The sequence below is a fragment of the Salmo salar genome, chromosome 16, assembly GCF_965601325.2.
Source record: "Salmo salar chromosome 16, fSalSal1, whole genome shotgun sequence".
Taxonomy (NCBI): Eukaryota; Metazoa; Chordata; class Actinopteri; order Salmoniformes; family Salmonidae; genus Salmo; species Salmo salar.
Window position 1 is genome coordinate 50,617,501 of NC_138306.1, and position 12,500 is coordinate 50,630,000.

The 12,500-nt window shown below is 46.2% G+C and overlaps 1 protein-coding gene across 6 annotated transcripts in view; it reads right to left on the bottom strand.

Annotated features, from left to right (window-relative positions):
• LOC106574090 (dynamin-like GTPase OPA1, mitochondrial) overlaps positions 1-12,500 on the bottom strand; it is a 76,918-nt gene that overhangs the window by 43,657 nt on the left and 20,761 nt on the right. For all 6 annotated transcript variants that reach the window (XM_014149639.3, XM_014149637.3, XM_045697354.2 and 3 more), the window contains 8 exons: positions 12,393-12,500; positions 12,022-12,094; positions 7,777-7,849; positions 7,108-7,223; positions 2,993-3,057; positions 2,790-2,866; positions 1,737-1,902; positions 1,334-1,486 (listed from right to left, as the gene is read on the bottom strand). The exon at positions 12,393-12,500 is cut by the window's right edge and continues 23 nt beyond it. In XM_014149639.3, the coding sequence (XP_014005114.1) occupies positions 1,334-1,486; positions 1,737-1,902; positions 2,790-2,866; positions 2,993-3,057; positions 7,108-7,223; positions 7,777-7,849; positions 12,022-12,094; positions 12,393-12,500 (831 nt within the window). The remainder of the gene's footprint in view (positions 1-1,333; positions 1,487-1,736; positions 1,903-2,789; positions 2,867-2,992; positions 3,058-7,107; positions 7,224-7,776; positions 7,850-12,021; positions 12,095-12,392) is intronic.

The following is a 12,500-nucleotide window of genomic DNA, read 5'->3' on the forward strand; positions in this document are numbered from 1 at the left end:
TGCCTAGTTAAATAAAGGTTATAATTTTTTTTTTAATAATAATAATAATAATAATAATAATAATAATAATAATAATAATAATAATAATAATAATAATTCGGCAAATCGGTGGCCAAAAATACCGATTGTTATGAAAACTTCAATTCGGCCCTAATTAATCGGCCATTCCGATTAATCGGTCGACCTCTGCACATTCAATTGATTGAACATGATTTGGAAAGGCACACACCTGTCTTTAAAAAAGGTCCCACAGTTGACAGTGCATGCCAGCGGAAAAACCAATACTTCCCAAATACAATGTGTACACCCCTTCAAATTAGTTGATTTGGATATTTCAGCCACACCCATTTCTGACATGTGTATAGAATCAAGCACACAGCCATGCATTCTCCATAGACAAACATTGTCAGTAGAATGGACTTACTTTAGAGCTCAGTGACTTCCAATGTGACAACGTCATAGAATGCCACCTTTCCAACAAGTTAGTTGGTCAACTTTCTGCCCTGCTAGATCTGCCCCGGTCAACTGGAAGTGCTGTTATTGAGAAGTGGAAACGTCTAGGAGAAACAACGGCTCAGCCGTAAGCTAACAGAACCTCAAAGTGCTGAAGTGTGTAAAAATGTTCTGTCCTTGGTTGCAACACTCACTACCGAGTTCCAAACTGCCTCTAGAAGCAACGTCAGCACAATAACTGTTCGTCAGGAGCTTCATAAAATGGGTTTCCATGGACGAGCAGCCACACACAAGCCTAAGATCACCATGCGCAATGCCAAGCGTCGGCTGGGGTGGTGTAAAGCTCGCCCATATTAATGCCCATGATTTTGGAATGAGATGTTTGACGAGCAGGTGTCCACATACTTTGGTCATGTAGTGTACATACATTTTTGGGATGGAAAAGCGCTTTCAGTGTTAACTTAAACTACTGAAAATCTCATTTTTGTTATAATATAACCTTTGAGAACTAACAAGCTAGACATTCAGGGAGAATCAAAAATGTGAAAAACAATGAATTTAGCATTACTGATTATTATTATGTTTGAGCAAAAGACCACTGCATTAGCCATGGCAAAATGCATAAAACTGCCAAAATGTATGGCAGCTCCTTGGAGAAATTTGTAGAATTGCAGGAAATGGTCTTAAAAATTGTAATATTTCTCTTCACAGATGGGAGCCTCTAAAATTCACTCCACCCATTGCCACGCCAACCACCTAAGCTCCTTTTTGATCCAGAAGAAACCCTGGTGAGTGTGAGTGAGAGAACGAGCGAGAGAGCGAGCGCGAGAGCGAGCGAAAGAGAGCGAAAGAGAGAGCGTGTGTGTGTGAGTGTGTGTACCAGGCTGTCCATGGCTGTCTCGTTCCACTTGTGCCTCTTGATACTCTCGTCCTTCACCGCCTCCTTCAGCTTGTCAAAGATGTCGTCCTGGTCCTTCCCTTTGTACTCCGCCATGAAGCGGGCAAACTCCTCCTGCAGCGTCTCCCAGGCAACCTGGAGAACAGAGGGCCAGGTATCAACACGACACCACGGCCTGCTACAGACAACACTACAACACCCGTACACCACTCCTGTCAGACCAACCAGAACATGTACATTTGACGGGCACAGTAAATCCAATCTTCAATGATCTAAATTATCTCTTGACTTAGACCTCACACCAACATCTCCGTATGACATGTATCTCCACCGTTAGCAAGAAGAGGTTTAAAGAGCTATTGAGGCAGCTGCAGCGCAACTCTACCTCTAATGCCTTGTGAGGCAGCTGCTTGTCTGTCCACTGTTTGAGCTTGATGTCCACGGTGGTGTTGAAGGTACCAGAGTTCATGGTCTGGGCTGCAGGCAGGTAGATGTTCTCGATGACGTGGGTGGACACACGCTCCCACAGCTTCTTCTGTAGGATGGCCTCCCTACAGGGTGAAGATAGGAAAACAACTTCTTGGTTGGACAGCAGTTTTGAAGACGACGCTGTGTGAGTGTACGTTAAGTCTAAAGTAGTGAGTGACCTGTGTGTTTCAGCGGTTAGTGCCGCAAACACCGGTGCACACAGCCTACAGCAGAGTCAGCATGGGCTTGAATCCAACCCAGTGCACTTCTGACTCGCAATCTAGTACCTCATCTGTCTTCACGGTTCCATCTCAATAAATAAATATAAACCCACAAAGACAAAAAAATATTTGGAAAAAGTCTCAATTTGCTTTCTTTGGTTATGTCCTCTCCACATTTGCAGCTGATCTGAACAGGCATAATAGCTGAAAGCAATAGGGCAGAAAGTGGTAGTGATGTGTCCTTTGACTTTGCCTGTCATATTAGGTTTAATGAAAGGACGGAAAATATCCCTTTTGGTAAACGAAATAAACGCTCACTATTCAGACTGCACTTTACTGTAGAGTCCCAATGGTTGCATCCCAAATAGTGACCTACTCCTTATACAGGGGGCCATTTGGGGCGCACAGCCATGAAAGACCAGCAGCTTGTTAACTAAAGCAAGGCTCTTTATCTGAACAGGGCTCTGTGACAATGGGACGAACCCCAGCTCAATTCCCATGGGCCTCTGTAAAGACTAATGTATCATAAACACACACACCACCATTCATAGCTTCTACAACATAGCTGGCAGACGGGCATTTCACAATTCGTTTAAAGGCCTTTGAATATGAAGCATTCAACACTGAGATGATGTTGGCCATGTAAAAATTAGAACACGTTTTAAACATCTATAAATAATAATCATGTACATAAGCTACAGGTGACCAAACATCCTTTAAAAAGGGGAAACATCAGGTAAAACACTAACCAGTGTTTCGGTGTCACTTGACTCAAGCTAATGACTTCGTCCAAGATTTCGTTCTTGGCTTTTTCGAAGAGTTCATTCTGGGAGGAAAAAACAAACAGAAGACGCATGATTATTGGGCGGAATCTGGCACTCCAATATGGCATCTCTCAAAACATCTCAGAATCAGTAGACGAGTGAAGGAAAATATTGTTGACTCGACATACCCTGTCCAGCTCTCTCAGACGGGGGTAGTTGTTCTTCCACTCTGTCTCCAGGTTGAATCGGGATGCTGAGGAAGGAGAGGACAGACAGTCAGTGGACCAGACCTTTGGGGGAGGGGGGGGGGGGGTTCTCTCATAGTGAGTGTTTATACGTCTAACTTCATCTGTACTTTATTTAATGAAGAAGCCACAGATGAAATTACAGAGGTATAAATTGGAGACATTATAATGGATATACGGAATATAAAAAGTGAGTAAGGATCAATACTATGTATTTTGTCTCCATTGCTAAAAATCCAAGCCAGGGTTGAGAGTCAGGCAGCCCCAGACAGTAGCATGGGTGAGCTAGCTGGTTAGACGGTCTCATTGTCCGAATGTCTCATCTGTTTGGTGTTATGAATTAACCAGTAGTTAACCTGCAGTCTGTATAGGGACAGCTTCACTACTACCTGCTATGATGATGAGAGAGTTCAAAAGGAAAAATAAAACCTATTTTGGCACGCACACCGGGGCAGTAGGGACAGAGCCGTGGCTGAGATCACTCGCTAGAGAACACACTCCTAATCACACCGGGACAGAGCCGTGGCTGAGATCACTCGCTAGAGAACACACTCCTAATCACACCGGGGCAGTAGGGACAGAGCCGTGGCTGAGATCACTCGCTAGAGAACACATTCCTAATCACACCGGGGCAGTAGGGACAGAGCCGTGGCTGAGATCACTCGCTAGAGAACACACTCCTAATCACACCGGGGCAGTAGGGACAGAGCCGTGGCTGAGATCACTCGCTAGAGAACACGCTCCTAATCACACCGGGACAGAGCCGTGGCTGAGATCACTCGCTAGAGAACACACTCCTAATCACACCGGGGCAGTAGGGACAGAGCCGTGGCTGAGATCACTCGCTAGAGAACACACTCCTAATCACACCGGGCAGTAGGGACAGAGCCGTGGCTGAGATCACTCGCTAGAGAACACACTCCTAATCACACCGGGGCTGTAGGGACAGAGCCGTGGCTGAGATCACTCGCTAGAGAACACACTCCTAATCACACCGGGACAGAGCCGTGGCTGAGATCACTCGCTAGAGAACACACTCCTAATCACACCGGGGCAGTAGGGACAGAGCCGTGGCTGAGATCACTCGCTAGAGAACACACTCCTAATCACACCGGGGCAGTAGGGACAGAGCCGTGGCTGAGATCACTCGCTAGAGAACACACTCCTAATCACACCAGGGCAGTAGGGACAGAGCCGTGGCTGAGATCACTCGCTAGAGAACACGCCCCCCCCCCCCCCCCCCCCCCACATACACATTTCCCATCATCCCTCACCTCTCCCTACACAAAGGAGATGACGGTAATTGTCGGGGTGGGTGGGTTATTGGGTCAGGATGTCCGGCACCTTGCTCGGTGCCTGCGAGGGGCTTTGACATGCAGCAGATCAATACACCACATAATGGGAAGGAGATCCACGGGGACACACCACAGCCACAGGTGCATAAATCTAGTCCCTGATGTTACTGTTAGAGAGGACCACCAGCTGTCGGGGATAACGGCCACTAGGAAGCAGCGCAGGGGCGAGGGGAGAAGTGTGGCAGGGTGGGCGAGAACACGAAGGAAAGGAGAGGAGGTTGACGACCTAGCATGAAGGAAAGGAGAGGAGGTGACGACCTAGCATGAAGGAAAGGAGAGGAGGTTGACGACCTAGCATGAAGGAAAGGAGAGGAGGTTGATGACCTAGCATGAAGGAAAGGAGAGGAGGTTGACGACCTAGCATGAAGGAAAGGAGAGGAGGTTGACGACCTAGCATGAAGGAAAGGAGAGGAGGTTGACGACCTAGCATGAAGGAAAGGAGAGGAGGTTGATGACCTAGCATGAAGGAAGGAGAGGAGGTTGACGACCTAGCATGAAGGAAAGGAGAGGAGGTTGACGACCTAGCATGAAGGAAAGGAGAGGAGGTTGACGACCTAGCATGAAGGAAAGGAGAGGAGGTTGACGACCTAGCATGAAGGAAAGGAGAGGAGGTTGACGACCTAGCATGAAGGAAAGGAGAGGAGGTTGACGACCTAGCATGAAGGAAAGGAGAGGAGGTTATTTCATTCATGCTAGGTCATCAAATCAAAGTGTATTGGTCACGTACACAGTTTAGCAGATGTTATAGCGGGTGCAGTGAAATCCTTATGCTACTAGCTCCTAACAATGTAGTAAAATGTCAAACAAGTACACAAGTAATTAAAAAAAATAACAAGAAATGTTGAACAAATCCAATTAACCTAAATTGCACTAACATCAATCCAAATGCTATCTACACATATATACACTGGATGAATTTCCACTCAATATACTAAGAATTATATGTACAGCAGAATATATATTAGAGTAAGCTACAGTATGTCAAGATTTTTAACATTTATTTTTTAACCTTTATTTAACTAGGCAAGTCAGTTAAGAACACATTCTTATTTTACAATGACTGCCTAGCCCAGCCAAACCCTCCCCTAACCCGGTCGGTGCTGGGCCAATTGTGCGCTGCTCTATGTGACTCCCGCTCATGGCTGGTTATGATAAAGCCCAGGTGGAACCAGGGTCTGTAGTGACACCTCTAGCACTGAGATGCAGTGCCTTAGACCACCTCGTCACTCGGGAGCACGAATCCAGTGTATAGCAGCTAAGAACTTTCAACCTCCGCTGATATTCTTCACCAGTCTGGTTCTAGACCTGAACGTAGCACCGTTTCAGCAGCTACGCTAGTCTTTTAAATAGCTTAGATCAAAGGAATCACTCTGCTTCCTTTTATACTGTCCACCATCCCCTACGTCAGAGCCCCTTGCCGCTGCCGACCGGGCCACGTCAAAGCCCCTTGCCGCTGCCGACCGGGCCACGTCAGAGCCCCTTGCCGCTGGCCGACCGGGCCACGTCAGAGCCCCTTGCCGCTGGCCGACCGGGCCACGTCAGAGCCCCTTGCCGCTGGCCGACCGGGCCACGTCAGAGCCCCTTGCCGCTGGCCGACCGGGCCACGTCAGAGCCCCTTGCCGCTGGCCGACCGGGCCACGTCAGAGCCCCTTGCCGCTGGCCGACCGGGCCACGTCAGAGCCCCTTGCCGCTGGCCGACCGGGCCACGTCAGAGCCCCTTGCCGCTGGCCGACCGGGCCACGTCAGAGCCCCTTGCCGCTGGCCGACCGGGCCACGTCAGAGCCCCTTGCCGCTGGCCGACCGGGCCACGTCAGAGCCCCTTGCCGCTGGCCGACCGGGCCACGTCAGAGCCCCTTGCCGCTGGCCGACCGGGCCACGTCAGAGCCCCTTGCCGCTGGCCGACCGGGCCACGTCAGAGCCCCTTGCCGCTGGCCGACCGGGCCACGTCAGAGCCCCTTGCCGCTGGCCGACCGGGCCACGTCAAGAGCCCCTTGCCGCTGGCCGACCGGGCCACGTCAAGAGCCCCTTGCCGCTGGCCGACCGGGCCACGTCAGAGCCCCTTGCCGCTGGCCGACCGGGCCAAAAATGAAATGTATGTTTTCTCATTCTCTTAGAAATATTTCAGATGGTTTACATATTTATGCAATGGATGGTTCTCTCATCGAGCAGGTTCCCAACTATAAATATCTGGGATTGTGGATTGACAAAAATGTGAGGTTTAAATAAAAAAACATACGGATGAACTTGTTAAGAAGCTGAGATTTAGTTCCTGCCTCTCCCTAAACAGCAGGAAACAGGAAGTACAGGCAACCTTCCTGCCAGCTCTTCATCATGGTGACACCATTTATCAGAAAGCAGCAGCCACTTCTCTAAAACCCTTGGATGCCGTGTATTATATCATGCCTCGCTTTATCAGAAGTGGCAGGTTTAATATTGATCACTGCATCCTTTGTCAGAAGGTCGACTGGACCTCTAAATTCCTGTAGATCACATAATTTCTCCCTTCTTGTTTACAACGCTCTGCTGTACAAGTTTCCAACATATCACACATCCCTGTTAAAGTAGAGAAATATGATGCACCAACGGGCTCACAGGGTTGGTTAACTCTTGATGGTCCCTTGTGTCTCTACGTAGGTTAAATCGATAAGGCTTTGGGGATCACGCATCACAGGACTATTTTGGGGACCTAACCCGCCTGGTTACCTTTGAAGGCGTCAGCCTGCTGCTCCACTGACTCCCTGACCATCTTCCAGAAGCAGTCGGAAACGGCCAGACTCAGGTTCTTAGTAGTCACCTGGTGGGCCTTCAGCATGCCGTCTCTGGGGTGGACAGAAGGACACCGGTCAGGTTAACGTGTTCCAGCGCAGTTCCATTTCTATTCAGTTAGAAAAATGATATCATTAAAAACCATGGACTTCAACCAAATGAATGAATTGACTGGCAATTCATTTTCTAAACCAAATCTGATGGAAATGTGGATGGCAGGGAGTGAGGACACCCACCTGAGTAGTCTAGATGGCAGGGAGTGAGGACACCCACCTGAGTAGTCTAGATGGCAGGGAGTGAGGACACCCACCTGAGTAGTCTAGATGGCAGGGAGTGAGGACACCCACCTGAGTAGTCTAGATGGCAGGGAGTGAGGACACCCACCTGAGTAGTCTAGATGGCAGGGAGTGAGGACACCCACCTGAGTAGTCTAGATGGCAGGGAGTGAGGACACCCACCTGAGTAGTCTAGATGGCAGGGAGTGAGGACACCCACCTGAGTAGTCTAGATGGCAGGGAGTGAGGACACCCACCTGAGTAGTCTAGATGGCAGGGAGTGAGGACACCCACCTGAGTAGTCTAGATGGCAGGGAGTGAGGACACCCACCTCAGTAGTCTAGAGTTCTGGAAGAAGTCCTCTTCGTAGTCTTTGATGGAGTTAATGCTTTCCCCAGCACTGCCTAAAGAAGAGGGGATAACAGATTCACATCAGTGATTCAAGGCCTGACCACGGGACTACTATTACCATAGAACTTTGGTTATGTAATTATTACCCCAGCATGTCCATTATTCCAGAGAAACATTCACACAGGAAAAGGCTTTCCAAATTGCCCCCTGTAATTCCTTTTTTAATTGATAGATATATTTTCTCATAATGGAAGCCTGGAGGTTTTTATTCTAGGCGTGAAGGTAACTCAACAAGTCTAGACAATATAAAGCAACACTGAGAACTCGTGCTTGGCTGCCAAATGTGTAGGTGTCCCAATAATATTTAAACTGTCCGTCCTAATGAAAATGCCCCCCGTCCTGCTATTGAGAGCTGCTGGACAGAGCACATGCACTTGAGATGTGTTTAAAGATGAGAAAGTGAACCTTTTCCATTTCCAAAAAGTTTAGCGCAGAGGGGAAAAAAATAAAAAAATAATTGGGGATGCCCTGCGATCTACTGCCTATATTTACAGCCAGAGTTTCATTAAAATAGGCCTAGGGACTACTGCACATTGAATTAAACTGACTCATTTGGCCATGTTCAACTTCCATTCATTGGTACAAAAAAAAGCCTCTAAACAAAAGTATTCACTGTGAAAGTTGATCAATTTAGGTAATTCATATGAAATACTGTATATGCACAGCACAAATCATTTGTAGACTGTAAATTGACCGCAAGAAGCCTAATATATATAATAACTGACTAAAGCATAATGATTTCAATCATTGCCGGCTGGCTTACATTTGTGGAAATACTTGTGAACAGAATTCCCAAATAAAAATGACTTGAAGACGATTTCATCGTGTTTTTACATTATGTCCAACAAAGAAAATTGCTAATTTTTGGGGGGGACAAATAAAACCACCCGCCGGCCAAATTCTGCCCCCGGGCCGCCAGTTGGGGAGCCCTGCCGTAAGGGGTTGGAAACCAGCCAGTCTTCAGGTCATTGTCCTGAACACAAGCAACTGGAGCCAGATAAAGAGCTTTGATGGCATCATAGAATCTTACATTTTAATTGGTCTAAAAGCAAGGTGGTTTCAATTCACCCAATCAAAAGCCTTTTGAAAATCTACTGTTCATGCAAGCTGACCAGACTGTTCTAGATAGTGGGAGAGCCTGTTATTTAGAGCACAATAATACAATTTATATACAGCAGTAATGAGACTTATCCCGCTATAGTTCAATGAGATTTCAGGGTCCTTTTTGGAGGATCTGGGGATAGGCTTGATTATTGATTTGTACCATACAGATGGATTAATACCATTAAATAAATAAAAACGTAAAAGCCTGCAAAAGTTCAAATAGTATTTGGAACAATTTAGGTGACGTCAAAACTTAATTAGAAAAATCATCAATTCCTGTAGCTTTCTTTGGTTTAGCACACTCAACCACCTTCCTGACCTCCAGGGTAAGGCTGGCATTCAGACACAGGTTAGAGGAGTAGGACTGCCCCTGCATTCAGACACTGGTTAGGGGAGTAGGACTGCCCCTGCATTCAGACACTGGTTAGGGGAGTAGGACTGCCCCTGCATTCAGACACTGGTTAGGGGAGTAGGACTGCCCCTGCATTCAGATACTGGTTCACTCCCTGCCATCTACTTGATGCTCAAATTTCAGTCCAATTATGCCATCTACTCATTTGACATTCACTTTACAGGACTCAAGCATCTTGTTTCTAACCAAAAGTCCAACTCCGCCAGATACTGTAGGCTCCCTCTTACATGGGTTTTCCTCTTATGTCCAAACCAAGAAAAACCCTCCATTTCAATTGAATGCTGACCTGTGTGATATGTCTCATTCAGGGATATAATGTCAGGATTCAGTGAAAGTTGAATCAATTGTCTTAGCTCACAGTTCAAAGCTGTCCCACCATTAAGGTTCCACTGAACCAGAATAAACTGGTAACCATTAAGGTTCCACTGAACCAGAGTAAACTGGTAACCATTAAGGTTCCACTGAACCAGAATAAACTGGTAACCATTAAGGTTCCACTGAACCAGAATAAACTGGTAACCATTAAGGTTCCACTGAACCAGAATAAACTGGTAACCATTAAGGTTCCACTGAACCAGAGTAAACTGGTAACCATTAAGGTTCCACTGAACCAGAATAAACTGGTAACCATTAAGGTTCCACTGAACCAGAATAAACTGGTAACCATTAAGGTTCCACTGAACCAGAATAAACTGGTAACCATTAAGGTTCCACTGAACCAGAGTAAACTGGTAACCATTAAGGTTCCACTGAACCAGAGTAAACTGGTAACCATTAAGGTTCCACTGAACCAGAGTAAACTGGTAACCATTAAGGTTCCACTGAACCAGAGTAAACTGGTAACCATTAAGGTTCCACTGAACCAGAGTAAACTGGTAACCATTAAGGTTCCACTGAACCAGAGTAAACTGGTAACCATTAAGGTTCCACTGAACCAGAGTAAACTGGTAACCATTAAGGTTCCACTGAACCAGAGTAAACTGGTAACCATTAAGGTTCCACTGAACCAGAGTAAACTGGTAACCATTAAGGTTCCACTGAACCAGAGTAAACTGGTAACCATTAAGGTTCCACTGAACCAGAGTAAACTGGTAACCATTAAGGTTCCACTGAACCAGAGTAAACTGGTAACCATTAAGGTTCCACTGAACCAGAATAAACTGGTAACCATTAAGGTTCCACTGAACCAGAATAAACTGGTAACCATTAAGGTTCCACTGAACCAGAATAAACTGGTAACCATTAAGGTTCCACTGAACCAGAGTAAACTGGTAACCATTAAGGTTCCACTGAACCAGAGTAAACTGGTAACCATTAAGGTTCCACTGAACCAGAGTAAACTGGTAACCATTAAGGTTCCACTGAACCAGAGTAAACTGGTAACCATTAAGGTTCCACTGAACCAGAGTAAACTGGTAACCATTAAGGTTCCACTGAACCAGAGTAAACTGGTAACCATTAAGGTTCCACTGAACCAGAATAAACTGGTAACCATTAAGGTTCCACTGAACCAGAGTAAACTGGTAACCATTAAGGTTCCACTGAACCAGAATAAACTGGTAACCATTAAGGTTCCACTGAACCAGAATAAACTGGTAACCATTAAGGTTCCACTGAACCAGAGTAAACTGGTCTGCACCTAATGGCTGGGCAGTTGAGTCTCAGTCCGCCGCGTCTCCCAGATCGTACTAACAGCATCAGGACCAGATAAAAGCTGTTGCATCACTCGACAACTCCCAGTGATGTAGAACTTCTTCCTGGTTGGGATCTCAGATCAATGTGTCGTTCCGTGTGAGACTTTGGTGATCCATGAACCTTAAGTGACTCTTCAGCTTTTGTTTCTGCCAAAGGACAGCCACTTCCTCCTGGACAGAGCGTAGTTCCAGCTTGATCCCGCCCGGCCCCTTGCATGCATCCGCAACTACTAGCTCCGGGTCACACTGGATCAGAAGTACCCTCGCTCTCTTCCAACAGTCGGCCTGCTAGAATGATAGACACCTCAGGGTTGAATTTAGTGGGTGGGTTTGCGCTGGTCTTTTTGGCTTCCACATTGCCTCTTCTCGCTAGTTGCCTTATATCCAAGTCTAAGTAATCCTGGAATTCTTTGGCTTTTCTTTCAATCGCTGTCTTAAGCTCGTCTCCGTTTACATAGATCATTTCTTTAGGGTCACTGGCAGACTGTCAACTTTAGTGTTAAGCTGTTTCGTGAAGCTTAAACAATATATGGTCTATTTTGTTGTTAAATCAGCTTCGGCTCATGCAGTAAGCCAGACTCTGTGTCTTCCCTCCGGTACTCCTTGCGTATTTCTAACTCACGTTATTAATGATGTTGACCTTCAACAGTTGCTTTAGTTGTAGTGTTTTTTTTAACCGAAATATACTCAAATTACACAACACACATTTTCCATGCCAGCCATGCGTTCTCTCGTAGGCTACACACGTAACTCAAATCTTTACTTTTCTAAAGGAAGCATAAAAACAACAGAACATGTTGAAGTAAACAGTCCTGGCTTTTTAGATGCGTTTAAGATAGTTCTGTTTGTATGCTTCCTCGGAAAAGTATAGATTTGAGTTACATGTGTAGCCTAATTTGATTGAAATTTGAAATAAGATCTGATGAGTAAGACTTGAAAAGGGAATGCATCTTACCTTTCCCGGTCACCACAGCAAAGTAACCCAAGGCTTTCATAGGGAACAACTTTCCTTCAACAATCTGTTGAATCTGTAGGGAGAAAAACACATGAATAAAATCCCAGATGAGAAGGCTGTAGATTTCATTCAGTCTGTACCTCATGACTGTTTGAGTGTACCACTCAGCTTTTACAACTAATGAAAGGCTAACCCTTTGTGGCTAAGGAGGCATATAATAGTTCTCAGACAATTTTAACTTGTCGAATGTATATCGTCCATGCTCATTGGGATTACCTTGACCATGGTTGTCATTTCCGCTTCCCGTTGCAAAACGTCTTGAACATGTGTGTGATGCATGTGTTGTGCGGGTGTGTGAGTTTATATCTCACCCGGTTAGAGCTGGCCAGGTTCTTCTCTGCCAGGTCTACTTTGGTCAGGACAAAGATGGTCCTCTTCCCATGCGGGTCCATCTGACTGACCAGGTCTGTGACGATGCT